The sequence below is a fragment of the Thamnophis elegans genome, chromosome 10, assembly GCF_009769535.1.
Source record: "Thamnophis elegans isolate rThaEle1 chromosome 10, rThaEle1.pri, whole genome shotgun sequence".
Classification (NCBI taxonomy): Eukaryota; Metazoa; Chordata; class Lepidosauria; order Squamata; family Colubridae; genus Thamnophis; species Thamnophis elegans.
This window is the reverse complement of record NC_045550.1, coordinates 48,128,686-48,147,160: the sequence shown is the minus strand read 5'-3', so window position 1 is coordinate 48,147,160 and position 18,475 is coordinate 48,128,686. Positions and strand designations below refer to the sequence as shown.

The following is an 18,475-nucleotide window of genomic DNA, read 5'->3' as shown; positions in this document are numbered from 1 at the left end:
AAAGCTGTAACAAGAGAATTCCACAAATTTTGTCTTCAAACAAGTGCTGACAGTCCTCTTCATTTAATTCAAACAGATGCCCACAAAACTATAGGTAGTTCTCAACTTACAAAAGTTTAGTGACTGTTCAAAACTACTGTGGCACTTATGACCATTTTTCACACTTATAACTGTTGCAGCAGCCCATGATAACATGAACAAAATTTGGATGCTTGGCAACTGTCTTTTTTTCCCCCCTTCTCTTTTTTTTCTCTCTTTTTTGTAAGCCGCCCGGAGTCCTTCGGGATTGGGCGGCATATAAATTTTGATAATAAATAATAAATAACTGGTTCATATTTATGACGGTTGCAGTGTCCTGGGATCATGTGAACAGCTTTTGCAACCTTCTGACAAGCAAAGTCAATGGGAAAGCCAGATTCACAGAACAACCGGGTTACTAACTGAACAACTACAACGATTCACTTAACGACCATGGCAAGAAAGGTCATAAAATGGGACAAAACTCACAACAAATGTTTCACTTGTCAACATAAATTTTGGGCTCAATTGTGGTAGTAAGTCAAGGACTACCTGTATTCCCTTAATTTTAGGAAAGGGTAAAAATTGCATGTCTGAACTGCATAGCAGATCGGTAACATACTGAAATCCAACTCTTTGGGTGCCATGTGAGGCCTGACATTGTCATGCGACAGCAAAAGTTCCTCCCCCCCCCCAAATGGTTAATTGTTGTTTCAAAGTTATGAGTGTTGCGATCAGTGTGGTTATCTTACTTGGTAGTGGGTCAGATACAAAGCAAGCCATATGAATAAGACCACCTGCATTCCCAAAATCTATAAATGTGAGTTGTTCTACTAAAGACTTGTTTTGATTTGGGAGAGGGGGGTGGGCTGGTGAACCTTGGGGATTATAGTCCTTAGGCTTATGATTTGTTTCTGAGACATAATGATAAGCCCATGTTTTGCTGGTGTTCACATTGCTGTAAAAAAAATACCTCACCTTAATTGTCATAGTATGACAACACTTTCTGGCAAATTTCAGTTCTTGAAATTTTAATCTCCGCTGTAAACATGCAAGGAACTCATGTTTTACAAATCTTCCAGCACTGAAGGACATTAATACTGTAACCCACATGTTCCTTTGAAATTCCAAGCATAACAGCAATTTCCTTCTGAATAATCCATCAGCTGTCCATCTACGTATGTTTTAGAGAACACAATTAGTCCCATTTTGGGCATGGTTTTCATTACAATGAAGAGCACTAGGTTGATTTCTATATCTGATTTGTAGATTGTTAAACCATATATAGGTAGCCGTTGACTAATAATCAGTTGCTTAAATTGTGATGGTCTTGGAAAGGGTGCTTTGTGGCTTGTAAATACTTCTGATCATTTTAAAATGTCATGCCCCCTCCCCCTGCTGCAACATTTGGACACTTGAACGTTTTAGGAAATTTGGCAACCAGTTTACATTTACAATTGGTTGCAATGCCCCACAATTATGTGATGCAATTTGTGATTATTTTTGCCAGTTTCCAACAAAAAACAACCTTCTTGGAGAATGGATACAGACTTACAACTGCATGATTCGCTTTGTTAACAATATAAATATGGTCATAAAATTAGATTTGGTCATGTGGGTGCCTTGCTTTACAATCATCACAACTTACAACTGAAATTCCAGTCCTAATTGAAGTAGTACATTGAGAGTTATCTGTGCAAATTCTCTGAGTAACTTGGAAGAATACAGTAGGACTGTATTGCATCCAGTTAAGCAGCATAACATATATGCAAAAGCCCAAAATATATGCAAAAATAATTACTTTTATTACCATCAGTCATGCAAAATATATTCCATAACCCAAACAAGGAATGACCTAAATTGTCTGTTATTTTTCTCACTCAAAACCAACAAGTGCTTTTCTATTTAGGAGCACTGTTAATTTTCCTCTCCCCATATTTTCTGTGCGTGTTGAATGTCATTGGAAAGCATAGGGCAGATAGTATACCCTCTACTTTTGATCATCAGATTGGCTGGCCAGAATAATGGATTAGATAGATTTTTGTTCTGACCCACTAAGATGTTTTAAAGTGAAAATCTAAAAAAAAAAAAAAAAAAAAAAAAAAAAAAAACCGCACCAAAAACTCAAAATGTATTTTACTAAATATTGACAACCATGAATTAAAAATACTGTGCTTTTCTGTGAAAAAAACATTGAGAATATTAATTTTATTAATTTAATAAGAAATTCTAGTTCCCTTTTTATATAATTATAGAAATATGCATTATTATCTAGTAGCAATTTAAATAAGAATAATTAAAAACAAATTAGTAATGTGAGCATTTTAGAAAAAGTAATATTAAAAGATGAAGCACTACATTTAAATATATTCTTAAAGCTATCGTTGATTCTTATAATCATCTATAAATATGTAGGGAGATAAATGCATTTTATCAGGGATGAAAACCTTCACTGACTGTTAAAATGAGAATAAAATTATTACAATCTCATAATTTGGCTTACAGCATGCATTAATCAGAAATCATAATAAATCCACATGCTCCTTAGACAGCACATTTGTCAAACAGTTTTGTAAGATAATGACATTGACAAATGGGTTCCAACTTAGAGGGGTCAATCATAAACTCATCAAATGCTTCATTTAATTTCTTAATTTGGACAAACACAATTTGTTTATGAGAAAGATATCAGGTGTTCATGAATGAATAATGGCTCGGAAACCAAACTCCATTAATCAGCTCATGATTACAGATGACTCCAAAACTGTTTATTCTAATTTCATTCATTTGGATTAAAGAAAATATGAGCAAATGAAACTATTTAGAAAAATGGCATACACTCTCCTATTTAATAAAGTGTCAATTGTTTCAATAACTATAATACAATTGAGTTAAAAGCTTTTTTTGTTAAACTGAAAAATTAGTATAGATTATTGATCATGAAAATGCATAAACATAAAACAAAAGCTGTGAAAACCATAATAGTGTAAACATATATATTTTAAATATAAATTCCAAATATTATTAGAAATGGTTTCAGTAAAACCATTGTAAAATATTTTGACCCAGAACTACTAGCTGGAGATCATTATGACACTATTAAATTGTGGTTTCCCGGTAATCAATTTTCTGGTTTAAAAAAACACTCATTAATGGACCCATTAAGAAAGATTTGAGTGTTGAATGTTAAGGTTTACATTATAATTCATACTCATTTCTCGATAAAAATGCTTTAGAATATTTAAAGCCCATATCATATAAGTAAGTGGGGAGCCTGTTGATCTCCAGATGTGAACATCCTAATATTCTTCATTATTGACTACGTTTATTGAGATTGATCAGAGTTTGAGTCCAACAACATCTGCAGGCCAACATTACAAGAGTCCATAAATTATGTCCAGGCCCATTAACCAAATATTTCCAGCTGTCATCAAGAACACAATAACACTCCATCTAAACACATGCAGTGTTTTACCTTTCTCATCCAACTAGTATAAACTAGCCTTTCTCATGTCTGATTTTGGTGATGGTTTTGCTATCAATATGTTTAATTTTGAGTCTCCTCTGGTTTTCATTTTTCTCTTGCCAGGACAATTATATATTCTTCACCAAATTAATACAATCCTTTTGGAGCTCTCTGAGAGTCATCTAGAAATACTAGCCTTTAGGTCATATCCTACAATGATACATCTTGTAGTTCTTTTTAATTTGTATATAAATGTGTGGTTGAGAATGTTACTTTTTGAGTATAATACCCTGTAGTTTTAAGAGGCTAAACTAGATTTGCTATTAACTTTACCAGATATTTATAACCTTTTGCTACAATAATGAAATCTTAAATATGGCATGGTGGAGAATCTGGTAATACTAAGAGAGAAATCAATGAGTTTACTGTATTGTTTCAAAAGGATGTATGCTGTTAACCATAGTAATAGAGATTAAGTCCTTTGCTTCATAATGAATCAAAATATGGAATGAACAAATTAACATTTCTGTGGGGTTACATTATCATTTGCATGATGAACAAAAAAATCTTCCATCTATTGGTATCATTTCTGATATTCTTTGTGCTTGCTGTATAGTATCACATCTGTTCAGGAATAACAGGTTGGTAATTGTAGCATTTAGTCTAACACAATAAGAGGCTTGCTGATTTAGATTATTATGTACAAAATTGCCTAGTTTGATAGAACTGACATCTAAACCTACTGACTAGGAAATTAAGATACCAATCAGCAAATCCTCAATTTGAATTTCACTACTCTAATAATTTACTAGTCTTTTTGAAAGTCTATCTATAGCAAAGGGTTAATGATAACATTACCCTACCTTATAGAATATTATAAAAGTTCTTATAAGGATTATAGGCAGTAAAAGCTAGTTACCAAAAGACTAAAAAGGGAAGTCATTTATCTCGGCTGACAAGAAGGCTCAAAGAGAGAAGTTGCTGCAGCAAATGAATTTGCTGCACCATTAAAACTGCACCATAAACCCAAGAGATAGGTCTTTGCAATCACCAACATACTCACATAAGCTACCAACCTCCCACCCTGATTTTTTTTTTATAGCCAGGACATCCAACTTGACCTTTATTTAGGTTTCTATCACAGCTGTTGTTCTTCAATTGGCAAACTTTTCCTCTTTCTTCTTAATAATCACCCATATACTTGCCTTATGTTATTCAGCCAACAGGCAATAAAATAAAGTAAAAAAAAAAAATGATGAAGCCACACACAATATATACAAATACCAGACACAGAATAGCCCAAAGTACATGCTCTTCCAATTTCCCTAAGGATGGGCTCCAGCACGAGTCCAAAGATTCAGAAGACTAAACCTCTGGTCCTGGTGACCACCTAGATTGGATCCTGCAACAGTATCCTGGGACATGAGTATTCACTTTCAAGTTCATTTAATGATGAACTTGTTAGCTGTGTGAAGAGCACATATTTCGCATTTTCCTAGGAGCATTATAATCAATCAGCTGTTGCCTTCAACTCTACAGGCCATGAGAGCAGTCAAGAGACACCAGCAAGCCCCTTCCTGCTACAAAACCCTAACTGGCTATATGCTTGAAAAGCATGGGCTAACTGATTTGGCTTGCTCCTTTAAAAGTCTCACTTAATTGAACTTGGTTCATTGTGACTTCTTAGAGACATCCGTGTAATCTTGGTAGCAGTACAGAATTTATTTGTACTTCTTTCTTTCAACTTCCAGACTAGTCTGCATTCCAGTACTGGCCAGGAGTCTCGAATTCAAGTACTAATCAGATCCAACTTTTTCTTCCAAGAGTAAACATGGATGGTCAGCTGCAGTTTCTAATAAAATGTTTTAACTTTATTGGAGAAAAAAAATGTGTTTTTTGACATGAAAAAGAGCCCAAAAGGTGCATTGGAATATCTGCAATAAATACCATTTGCCTACAAGCAAGAATTGGTAGGAATAGAAAATGAAGAAACTCAAGTGTTCTGGGACTATAGAATTCAAACTAACTAGCATCTGACACACCGAATCCTGGACATAACAACTGTGATGGGGGGAAAAAAAGACTGGATTGTGGGCACTGTAATATCTGAAGACAGTAGAAGAGAAAAAAACAGAGATAAACACTGCAAACAGAAGTAAAACAACTGTGGCAAAAAAGCAAAGATAGTAGCAACAGTGATAGCTGCCTTGGGTGCAGTTTAAAACCATGTGGCACTCACTTGAACATCTTGACAAAATCCCCATCAGTCAATTACAAAATCCTTGGAACAGCTTACATCCTGTGACAATACCTTTAATATCATTAAACAATGTCTCCCTATCCCAGGTCTTTGGAAAAGGACTTGATAGATGGACAAAAATGCCTAATTCAGTCTAAACATCTGGCTATATGACCAACCATAGTAATTTGGTTGGTTGTCTGCCTGGCAGGGGTGGAGTTATATGGATCATGAGTGAGGAGGAAATTTGTGTTGGGAGGAGGTAGTGGCAGAACAGGAGATTGCTATTCTAAGAGTGCTAACTGTTTCACAAATTATGTTTTGGCCCTCATAAGAGGAAAATGTGTATTTTGTATACTTTATTTACTTATCCTTATCAACAAAATGGCTACTGTACATGAAAGAGTTTCCTGCCAATTAAAGCATTTTCAACTACCAAAATGTTGCCTAATTCATTTCTTTTCTATCCTTTCACTTTCTGGAAAAAAAGGAAGATTTGATTGATCATCTGGGTGGGCTCTTTATCATAAGAAAGTTTATTTTCTTCATTTTCCAAGTACAAAATTGGTTCCCTAAAAAAAACACCCTCTTTTCCTTTCCTCTCTCAGCACTGCTCTTCTCAAATTGGTACCTATTGCTTCTCATTTGTCATTCTAAGAATCTGTTCTTACCAAATATGTCAGTAATTTCTACCACTTCTTCAAATTGCAAAAAAAGAAAAAAAGAAAGAAAGAAAGAAAAAGAAATGTTGGAATGTTTACTCTGTTAGTTGACTGATTACACTGAAGAAGCAAAGTGAAGTTCTTCTGCAGTCTTCTTTGTGACTGCATGTAACCTATCTTGCAACTATTTTTTTTACTCTTCTTTCCAAAAGGTACGAAACATAGATTTTTTTCATATAACTATTTATTTCTTTGGGAACGAAGGAGGCAGCATCTTGCCTTTTACATATAGTTTTGAGAACAGATGTTACTGGGTTTTTTCTAGAGGTTATCAAGAAAGTAGAAAATGTTTAATAACTTTTAGGAAACTGTAAGGCAGTAACATAATCTTCTTTTTTACACTGTTATAATTACATGTTTTTACAGTGTAAATTAGTCAACCTACAGGATCTTTCTTTGAGGATTGGTCTGGTTCATGAGAAATGGTAGTAGAGGAGGCAGCAACCCAACATATTTTATAGCCTACATGCAGGAACTTATCATTTCCAGACTTAAGGTCATTGCAAAGGGTGGGATAGCTCTACGTTTGACCTTCAGTGGATCTGCAAGGAGTGTGCTTGGAAAAGCAGCAAGGGAATGGCACAAGTAAATGTAAGGGGATTCTTGGAGACTATTCTAGGAAAGGACAATGTGGCTGTATGTATGGCAAATAAGATACAAATGGACATTTCATCCTTATCGCTAAACAAGTTCTCAGTTCTCTGCTAGGGAATCTTGGACAAAAAAGAACAGAAAATTCAAGAGATTTCACCTTATATATTAAACAAAGACTGGAAGATAAAACATGCATGGTGAATATAAATCAATTAGGGAACATTTACTAAAATGAATCAAATTTAGATAATAGAAGAGTTAATTAAAAAGTTCTTCAAATTCTCCACCTATGCTGTCCCCACACTTTTAAATACAATATTTTAAACTAATGAATTAGATTCTTTTTTGGCATTATTTATAAAATAATGGGAAATATGGTTATTATTTATTTATGTATAAAAATTATAATCTTATTTCAGGCTTATGCTGGGCAGCTTGATGAGTCTGTTAACAAAATAAGTTACCTAGGCCTCATCTTTCAAATTACATTAAATCACTTGAAAAAATTCTACTTACATGCGTGCACAGACCCACATACACACCCACACATATATAAATTGAAAAGATGAGAAGATGAGTGATAGGTAATTCACTGCCAGAGCCACTCCAGTTTTAGCCCTCCAGCATCCCAAGATTAGGTAACAAAAAAGCACTAATAATTCCGTTTTTCTTAGCTGCCTACCCATCCTACTAAGTGAAAAAGAAAAGGGGAAGCTATTCTGAAAACTGTTTCCATTTTTATTCTTTAACTCCCACTAAATATTTCAAAACAACATTACCATCTCTGAAGTATGTATTGTAAATTCTAGATGATATGTTGATGTGGATTTTTTATGTCATAATAACTCTAGCCTGATACATAAAGTTCAAATCCCATACTTTGCTGATACTTAAAAGTAGCCTGCTGTTTTTTATATAAAACTTGTTTGGGTGTATGTGTATGTAATTTTGCATCAATGTGGGGTGTGTGTGTGTGTGTGTAAGAGACGGGAGGGGGAGAGAGAGGGAGAGGGGGGAGAGAGAGGGAGAGGGGAGAGAGAATACTTTGCATCTGCAAATCAGGAATTTACTGATTTTTTAAGCAGGTACCTTAATTTCAAATATATTTTAATCAACATGGTTTAACACACAAATATGTGAGTCATGCATGTATATTTACTAGGAGAGAATATTCTAGAATAGAAAGTTGCCAAATTTAGTTGACAATGTAGGAAATACATTTTAGTTTGATTGGAAAAGCTCTGGATTTGTCACTCTCTTCTAAGTGTACTCTAATAGACCATATTGTTTAACATAATCTACACTCTGCTGTTGTGATTTGATAAAGAAAACACAGTTTGAAGTATGTTTATAACTCTTAGATTGCTTTAATCATGGCTGGTGATTATAACTTGATTCTACAAACCTAAGCTACTGCTGCTTTGTGTCACCTTAACCTCTTGCCAATTTGTCAAGGAACAAGACAAAAACATGTAGAAAGGAATAACTTCTCAGATTAAATCATTTCTGACTACTTTTCTCTCAACTCCCCCACCCCTTTCTTCATATATCTTAGAAATAAATGTGTTTTCAAGCTGAGTTCTTCCCTTATGTAGAGTTCTCACCTGCCTGAATAACAAAGAGATTTTTTTCTGTTACTTTTGTCAAAAGAAAAATTAAGGAATCTATGCGTTACAGGCATAACTACCAAGGAAATACTGAAATAATTACATTAGCAAACAAATTACTTGAGCTGTACACCAGCTCAGAAGAAGAAATATTGTTTTTCACCTGTTAGATATTTTGGTTAAGGAACCAGGTTGGAAAACAAAAGCCTTTGAGCGCTAATCCTGTTTTAGGCATGAAGGCTGGCTGGGAATCTTTGGCCCAGTCACTGTCTGTCAGTCCAACCTTCCTCACAAGATTGTTGTTAAGGGAAAAATAGGAGGATGAAAAAATATTAGGTATGTTCTCTACTTTGAGTTATTTATAAAAGGAATAAATAAATAAGAAAGAAAGAAAGAAAGAAAGAAAGAAAGAAGAAAGAAGAAAGAAAGAAAGAAAGAAAGAAAGAAAGAAACTGTTAAGTCAGCTACTGTTGGGAACTGCCAGCTGGACGAGGAGGAGGGATCAAGCAGGAATTAGCCTATGGGACCTTATCTGTTTTCTTCTCAAGAGAAGGCAAGCAGTCTCGGGAGATTCCTCTATTATAGGCAGAATGCAATAAAGCAGGGATCCCCAACCCCTGGTCCATGGCCCGGTGCTGGACTGTGGGCCATTGGAAACTAGGTTGTGCAAGGGGCAGGTGAGCGTGTGAGCTTGTGAAGCTGCATATGCACAAATGGTGCAACCATCCCCTCTCCCTCCCAAAACCATCATCGGTCTGCAGAGCCAGAAAGTTTAAAATAGTTAGTGTGAACTCTGATTGCTTGCACCTGACAGCTACAACCCAAGTAAGCAAAATATTTATTTTTGGGAAGCCATTATGTCTCAAAAGGGAGACAGGGGAGATAAAAATGTTTTTCACATTTCATGATCCCCACTACTATATATAACATGAAACAAACTCCAAAGTCACACAAATGATGTTCCTTAGTTGGGTAATGAAATATATGCAAGCAAACAAGCAAGTTAAGGGAGTATCAAGAATGTCACAGTTCAACTCTGATCTATTACATTCTCTTCTAAGACATCCAAACTATATTTCCAATTTCTTGTTCCAGCAATTTTTAGTATCACTAAAAAATCCCACTGGAAATTAGAGGGAAGATTTAAAAACCTCAATACATATAGGTAAATGTTCCCCTCGCACATATGTGCTAGTCGTTCCCAATTCTACAGGGGGATGCTCATCTCCGTTTCAAAGCCGAAGAGCCACATGACTGTCTGAAGATGTCTCCGCAGTCATGTGGCCAGCATGACTAAATGCCAAAGGCACATGTAACACTGTTACCTTCCCACCAAAGTGGTCCCTATTTTTCTACTTACATGCTTTTGAACTGCTAGGTTGGCAGAAGCTGGGACAAGTAATGGGAGATCACTCCGTTATGCGGTGCTAGAGATTTGAACCACCTAACTTCCGACTTTTCTGATCAACAAGCTCAGCATCTTAGCCAGAGCCACCGCATCCCTCAATTCATATACAAACTTTTAAATATAAACCAATGACTTAGTAGAACATTATCAATATTATTGATATTCATTTTATATTGCTATATTATTTTTATAATGTAAATTATTGAAAGAGGTGCATAAGAATATTGCACACGCTCCATTTGTGGTAATTTTACTTCCAAAGAAAGCATAAGAGGTAGCCCTATGAATATAAATAGAGCTTATATTAAAAACAATATTGTAGAAATATAAGCAATCTCATACTATTCTTTTTTAAATTAATCATTTCTGATATATAATATTTAAATGGACATTTGTAATATTTTATTTCTTCCCAGCTGCCCTTAAAACTGGCTGTGCACCGTTACTAAGCACTGAGCTAAAAGTCTGCCCTATTTAACTAAACAATTTTCATTAAAGAAACAAAAAAAGAAAAGATCTGTAAAGTAATGAATGATCCTATTAGTTCCACCAGACTAAAATCATATATTCTATGTATGTGGTCTCCTCAGCCACATCTGTCATGAAACATCTTAGCCCCACAGACTGTATATCACTTATCATATAAGACTGAGCAAATACAGATTTATCACACTCTAATAAAATGTTGAAGAATATCATATAAAAATGTTCTGCATTTGCAACATCTAATATTAATATATTTGTTTTTTACTATCCAATTCATTTACAGAGAATTTAAAAAAAAATAATTGTGATTCACAACTAAGTGAAAAAGTTGGCTATATAATCAGAACATAATGAGTTAAACAGCTAAATATTCATATAAGCTGTCAAACAACTCCATTATATATAAAACATAAATATATTTCCATCAGTTTTTATCACATATCGCTAATGTCATATTAACAACAATTCTGAAGTCTGCTTTAAGCCATCAACAATTCTGTCTTTAAAATATAGTATTTTGCATCTTTTTTAGAAACAGGTTTGAAATGCAGATTCCACATGCAGATCAGTCAGTCATTTCAACTCACGACTTTGAAAGCACACATCAATCAACTTCTGCAATTGTTCTTATAAGTTGAAAAGAATCTTTACAGCATAGAAAATTTTGGGCAACATTTTTATATGATTAGCACAAACTAATTATTTGGAAATGTTCACATAAAATATGTTTTTAAAATATACATTTTAAAAATTCAGTTAAAATATGGATTACTCAAATATGTTTCAAACTAGCAGCATTTTTACTGGGATAAAGTATTTAATATTGTGAATACTGTCTTGTCAGTATTTGAGACAAGAAGGATATATTTAATGTACAAACAACCATGAAACCTTTCACTGTTCTCCATCATTCAATAATTAATGCTGGAAAAGAAATCACAGACACCCAAGTGGTTTGGCAACTGTAAGTGACAGAAGCTACGCTAAATCCTCTGTTTACACTGGGGATTAGTTGAGTAGACTATGAGCAGCAAACGGAGCTGTCCATGGTCAAGGGAACCAGTTCCTTGTCAGCCTATAGGGCACAAGGACAAAACACGGTCCTGGTATGAAGTGACCCATAAACATATTCCAACGAAGGATTTATACAAAGCCAGTCTGCCTCACAGAAACTCCATATGACCATTAACTGGGCTGCAAGGCCTACCAGGAGGCCTAATTACAGGCCTACAGAGCCCAATAACAAAAGCTGAAGAGCTTTAGCCTAGGGATGATCTGCTTTATACTGACTTAAGAGAGTCCATATAGAGTGACAAAAAGAAAGAGGTTTAGCTTTAAAATTCTCCCAAGAGAGAGAGCATTGTAACTAAGCCTGGAAAGCCCACATGCAACATACTTTAGATAGGCTTAAACATACCACCCTCTCAGAATTAACATTCAGGAACTGCCTGCTTAACATCTGCTCAAAGACAGAACATTGCTGTGATATTGTTAAACTGCATTAAAATAATGCGATACTTATTTATTCTAGTGAAAAAATGTAAATAAAGTCACGCAAATATATCATGATTAGTGATAAAGTGGGACTTCTTAAGGATATAAAATTATTTCTTTCTCAGATTATTTGGTTAGTGTCTCTAACTGTATAAAGAAAGATATAATCTGTAAATAAAATGAAAACTATGTAGAACATTTAAAATGTTAAGAATGATGTAATCTGTACAAACATCATGTAATATAATTTATATATAAGACTTTTGAAGGAAAAAATGAAATATATAATGGGTATATAAATATATTTCAAAAGTCCTTTTGAATACAATATAAAGAGAAATACTAATATTAATACTAATTACTAATACTAATATTGTTTATATACATAATACCTTAAATACTTTAAAATATACTCTTAAAATATATTTTAAAATGTATCACTATTAATTATTACATTACTATTAATACATTCTTTGGGATTCAAATGTTTTGCTGATATCTCCAAAGTGCTAATAATAATTAATAAAGTCAGTGATATTTAAGAGTGCTCAGTAACTGTATTGTATACCAAAAGGGAGAAAATTTCATATATATTTATATACATCAGAGACACAAGTTCAATTTTTATCATTAATGAAAATATGATCTTCTAGCACCCTTCTACATGAATACTTTATTACAAATATACTTCATAAATAAAAATATAAATAAATATTACAGTAGTTTGATATCGTTAAAAAAGGACATATAGAATAAATGTGAAAACATGGAAGTGAAAAGATCAAAGTGTTAACTCCCAAAGCTTTACAAACCACTATGTATTGATCATTACTCTTAATTATTAGGATGAATCTAAAACCTACATCTTCCTTTTCAATATTTCAATAAATCTCCCTCTAAAGCTCCCCTGCCTCTTTCTTTAAGATAATTTGGTTATCAGGTGAAAATCTACCTCCATTTACACTGAAAGGAACAGCTTGAATAATTTTCATTTTGTATAGGGTATTTTAAAAGTACATAAGCTTCATGTTTTTCCTGAAAATTGCCTAGAAGATGTTTGTTAACATGAAGCCAAAGAAAAGAATATTATTTAAAATTTTATGAATAACACTTATTTTCTAATCACATATTTTATTCCAGAATATAAAACTCAAAACTCTAGTTTAAGGGTTTGGTTTTTTTTAAAAGAAGCATTAATAAGTTTTGAAAGAATCTGAAATAACCTTTAAAAACTGTGAATCTGATATTAATGGATAAAACTCATGAAATCTGTAATATTCTGAAAAACAGGATATCTTAAACCATGATTTCATCATGAGATTCAAGTTAAAAATGAATCTAAAATTAAAACAAAAAATGTCTGGATGAAGCAAACAGAACTTTAGAATAAAATTAGAATTCAATAAAACAAATAATGTATTGGATTTAGATTGGATTTATTCGATTTGTATGCCGCCCTATTCCCAAAGGGACTCAGGGCGGCTGAACAAAAGCCAAGGGGAGGGGAGAACAATACAGAAAAGTAAGACAAAAACAAAACAGGACAATACAAACAATTTAAAAAACACAACAAGCACAGCCAATTCGAGTAGGGGTGGAACTCAACAACCCCAGGCCTGCTGGGACAGCCAGGTCTTAACGGCTATATGGAAGGCCTGAAGGGTGGCGAGGGTCCGAATCTCCACGGGGAGATCATTCCAGAGGGCCAGAGCAGCAACAGAGAAGGCCCTCCTCCAGGTGGTCGACAGCCAGCACTGGCCAGTAGATGGAATTCGGAGGAGGCCTACTCTGTGGGATCTAATGGGTCTATGGGAGGTAATGTATTGTGGATTTGACAAAGATTTTTATCTTGTACTAATTTTAGGATATTTTGGCACTGTCTTTTTTAAAAATGAATTCTTATACCTTTCTAGATACTGTAAATACAGTAATTAATCATATAATATACTAGGGCTGACTTATTAACTATGTAACAATAAAAAACATATGTAATGTGTAAGGTTAAGTAAACATTAACCTATCTTACTTTATTTTTTAAATTAATATTTTTATTGCCTTACTTACCAGCAGCTTCAAGGACCAATTGTAATCTAGCTTTGGCTTGCTCAGCAGCAGACTGCAAAAAAAGAAAACAATACAGATGATAAATAATATATATTTGCAATAATTAAATGTCAAAATCTGGGTGGATTGATATCAACACACAGTTCTCATATTTACTGTATTATGTATTAATAGGCATATGTGATTCAATACTGTTCCACTTTATTCAGGTTCTGGGATCAGATTTTCTGACATTTTTTTTTAATTTCAGAATTTGAATTTCTTAAAATAATCTCCTAAAACGTAAAATATACAGAGATCAATTTTATCATGAACATGTTTTACATACAAAAATATATAAATGTAAATAGAAAAAAGGCAAATAAATGAAATAATAAATTGGATGAATTAAAGTTTAACAAAATGAAGCACCTTTCCTTATATAATCCAATAAATACATAATCCATTTCAAATAATTCAAAAGCTTTAATATCTGACACATGAAAGTAACCTGACATATAAACTAAACTCCAAATAGTTGCTCTAAATTAAAACAATTGTGATTTAAATTATTGTTACTATTATTTTATTTTTTAGCATTTGTTTTGCTGTAACTATGTCCGTAAAAAACAAAATTGTTTTCCATTATACTGTGAGTACTCATTTATATTACAATTAATAATATGTAATCTATTTTCCAGGTATTAACTGTCAACGAAAGTATTTAGAAAAAATACGCCAAAGGTTCCAATGACGCTACCATTTAACTTACTAGAAACTGATAAAAACATAAATAAGTCAAGATATGATTATATTTTGGGGAAATATAGTTTAAAACTTCAATAAAGCAAAATATGACAGCAAAGTACCTCATCAAAGTACTTTTTCCTCAAATAAAAAAGTATGAGAAATTTAATTTTAATATCAAAATATTTCTAATATTTTATACTCCACAAACAATGTTGGAAATCCATACATTATAGCAACTGAGGAAGCACACCTATACTTTTAAGTATTGTATTTCATCTGCTTAATCTCTCCCACTGGTAATCCAAGAGCTACATATATACTTATAAGCAATTAATGTGGTGTCTTTCGACCCTGTGCATATTTTACATTTTCCCATCAGAATCCCCGAAGGATAGTATAGGTAGTCCTTCACTTACAACTTATGGTTAGTGATTGTTCATAGTTACAACTGCATTGAAAAAAGTGACTTACTGGCCGTTTTTTGTACTTACAAACATTGCAGCAGCCCCAAGGTCATATGATCAAAATTTGGACACTTAATGACTGGCTCATATTTATGGCATGTGATCATCTTTTGAGATCTTTTGACAAGCAAAGTCAATGGGGAAGCCAGATTCACTTAACAACCAAGTTATTAACTTCACAACTGTAGTGATTCACTTAGTAACTGTGGCAAGGAAGGTCATAAAATGGGGCAAAACTCTCATAACTGTCTCACTTAACAACAGAATTTTTGATCTCAATTATAGTTGTAAGTCAAGGGCTACCTGTACTTGCCTTGGGAGGGGATTGAGATGGCATATGTCCAGCTTGTGCTACTCGTGGTGGCAGAGGAGGCAGCCCAATTATTTTGGCTGGCAGGATCCAGGAGAAGGATCTTCTCTGCTGTTGTTCCTCCCCTCTGGAACATCTTGTCCCCGTCTTGTGAGGTTGGCCCCAACCCCATCATTTCATAAGGGCCCTAAGATGTGGCTCTGCCAGTTGGCTTGGGATCCCAATGGGGGAACAGCGCAATGGAGGTGGTTGATTGAGTAGTAACAGATGCCACCTCCCTCCCACCCCCGCCCTCCCCATGTGTTCTTGGTTTAATATCTGATTTTAACTTTTTATGTTATGTTTTACCTGTATATGTAACTGTAAAGCCAACCAGAGTTACCCTACAGTAAGATGGACGGCCAATAAATGGAATGAATGAATGAGCATTCAACAAATTCTCCATAAGAGAATTTGCCTGAAAATACTAATATATCCCACACCTAATTTATTTAAGAACAGGGGAAATAATTCATGTCTGTGTGAGAATTCTAATCTATTACAGACCTTTGTTGAAATTCTCCTCCCAGCCTCAGACTACAGCATAATCATGTTGCTTTTGGTATGTGCAAGGCAGTAAGCAGGCATTTGAGCATTCCAATAGTGGGAAGTAGTTAGGAGGAAAATAAAAGCCATAAGTGTGAAACTGAATCAGGGGTGGGTTCCTGCCAGTTCTAACTTCTTCTACAGAAGAGGTTCCACAAATCTACCATGCTGTTTAGAACCAGTTCCAGCTCCTTTCCCCCGCCCGTCTGCACCACGCTTGGCACGCCCACCGTTCACTGATTGGCTGGCTCACCAATAGCCCCGCCCACCTCAAAGAGTCCTATCTAAACCTTAAAGTCTTAAAGCTGTCAAGTTTGAATACCCCTGGGGTTTTTTTCCTAAAAGGTTAGGGGTGGAAGGGTCTTGTAACTTGACAGCTTTAAGAAATGCACACTTCAATGCCAGAGTTCCTGAGCCAACATGACTGGAGGAGGAATTCTGGGAGTTGAAGTCCACAAGTCTTAAAGCTGTCAAGTTTGAACACCCCTGGTTTTTTTTTTCTAAAGGGGTAGGGGTGCAAGGGTCTTGTAACTTGACAGCTTTAAGACGTGTGTGCTTCAAATGCCAGAGTTTCTGAGCTAACATTTTGGTTGCTAAGCAAGAGCGTTGTTAAATGAGTTTCACTACATTTTACAAGTTGGCCATGCCCACCCAGTCACATGACTGCCAATCCACTCCCATTCGGTCACATGGCTGGCAAGTCACTCCCACCTAGTCACATGGCTGGCAGGCCACTCCCATAAAGCAGGCCACACCTACAGAAGAGGTTCTAAAATTTTTTTAAACCCACCACTGAACTGAATATATGGAAAGCACAGCTGTAGTCATGTGATTTTCCATTTAGTGACTGCTTTGCTTAGTAGTGACTGGTTAACTGGTTCCAATAACTTAGTAGTTAACTGGTTCCAATTAAGGTAATTAAACAACGACTATCTATATAATCTTCACTCCAATAGAATCCTGTACATGCCCTACAGTATTCTGCTTTAGCTTTTCCAGTTCTTTTATTTTTTTAACTCCATATCTGTAATCCTAACATATTTACTATCTTTAATTTTGTGACTCCCAATTTTTTGCTCAATCACAATGTTTTTATTTTTACATATAGCAGCCCAGTTCTGTGCACATAAACTATGAAGGCCATTAAGTCAATTCTAGTACCCATACAGATATTCTCTATGATTATCTATCCCTAATCTGGTATTTCGGGTCCCTCAATGGTGCATTCATTGATGCATCTCCAGAAAGGTAAATCTTAATAATATGGCTGAAGTATGCTAATTTGAGCCTGGTCGTTTGCACCTCAAGTAATAAGTCTGATTTGCTCAGTTTGATTTGATTTGTTTGTTTGTTTTCTCGTCATAACCCATGGGGTTCTTCTACAAAACTAAAGTTCAAATGCATCCATTCTCTTCTTATCCTGCTTATCCAAAGTCCAATTTCACTTCCATGCAATGTCATAGGGATTACCATGAGGTTGATCTAATAAATTTATATAGATTACCGCATGGATTCTTCTCTCCAACTCAAGCCATGTACATTTCAGTTACCTGGATTACAATGATTCATTCAGTGTCTATTCGCAATTATAGCAGCACTTTCAACTGGTGCTTAAAGTTATGGTCATTGCAGTGCCCTCATGGTTACATGACTGAAATCTGAGCTTTTGGCTATCCAATCTCTTGGCAATCTGTTCGCACTTACAATGGGTTGCCAAGCCCACCATGATCATGTGATCACCCTTTGTAATCTTCCCTGCCAATTTCCTCACAAAGTCAACAGGGAAGCCAACAGGGAACATTGCAACTGCTTCCTTTTTCAGCATAGGACATTGGTTCCTGTGTCCTTCTTGGAGTGGAACGTCTTTCTTTCTAATACCGGGAGGGCAGGATAACTGGCTCTCTGCCATAGAAAGAAAGTTCTCTCTCAGCTTTGTTTCTCAAGTGCAGCATGCTGCTTCCCCTCCTTGCCCTGGCTAGAAAGACTTTCCAAGTTTCTAGCATGTGGTGGCGGTAAGGAATTTGCAAGTTGGGCCGGAGAAAGGAATCTGAGTTGGTTCTGCACACATTTAACAACTCACACAATGGTATAGTGATCACACTTGGGAAGGCTGCGATAGTGGTCTTTGAGACGATCACATCAGCATCTCTCTTAACAACTGCAATGACTTATGACTATAAAGGGCAGGCTTCATTATGGTCATAAATTGAGGACTATCTATAAAAATATTAAACAAAATGCATGCAATTTACATGTATAAAATGGTTTAAGTTTCATTTTTATAGAACA

At 34.8% G+C, this 18,475-nt stretch overlaps 1 protein-coding gene across 1 annotated transcript in view; it reads right to left on the bottom strand.

Annotated features, from left to right (window-relative positions):
* Nucleotides 1-18,475, bottom strand: part of RSRC1 (arginine and serine rich coiled-coil 1) — a 138,330-nt gene that overhangs the window by 49,459 nt on the left and 70,396 nt on the right. The window contains exon 6 of the mRNA XM_032225941.1: nt 14,099-14,150. Coding sequence (XP_032081832.1) covers nt 14,099-14,150 — 52 coding nt within the window. The remainder of the gene's footprint in view (nt 1-14,098; nt 14,151-18,475) is intronic.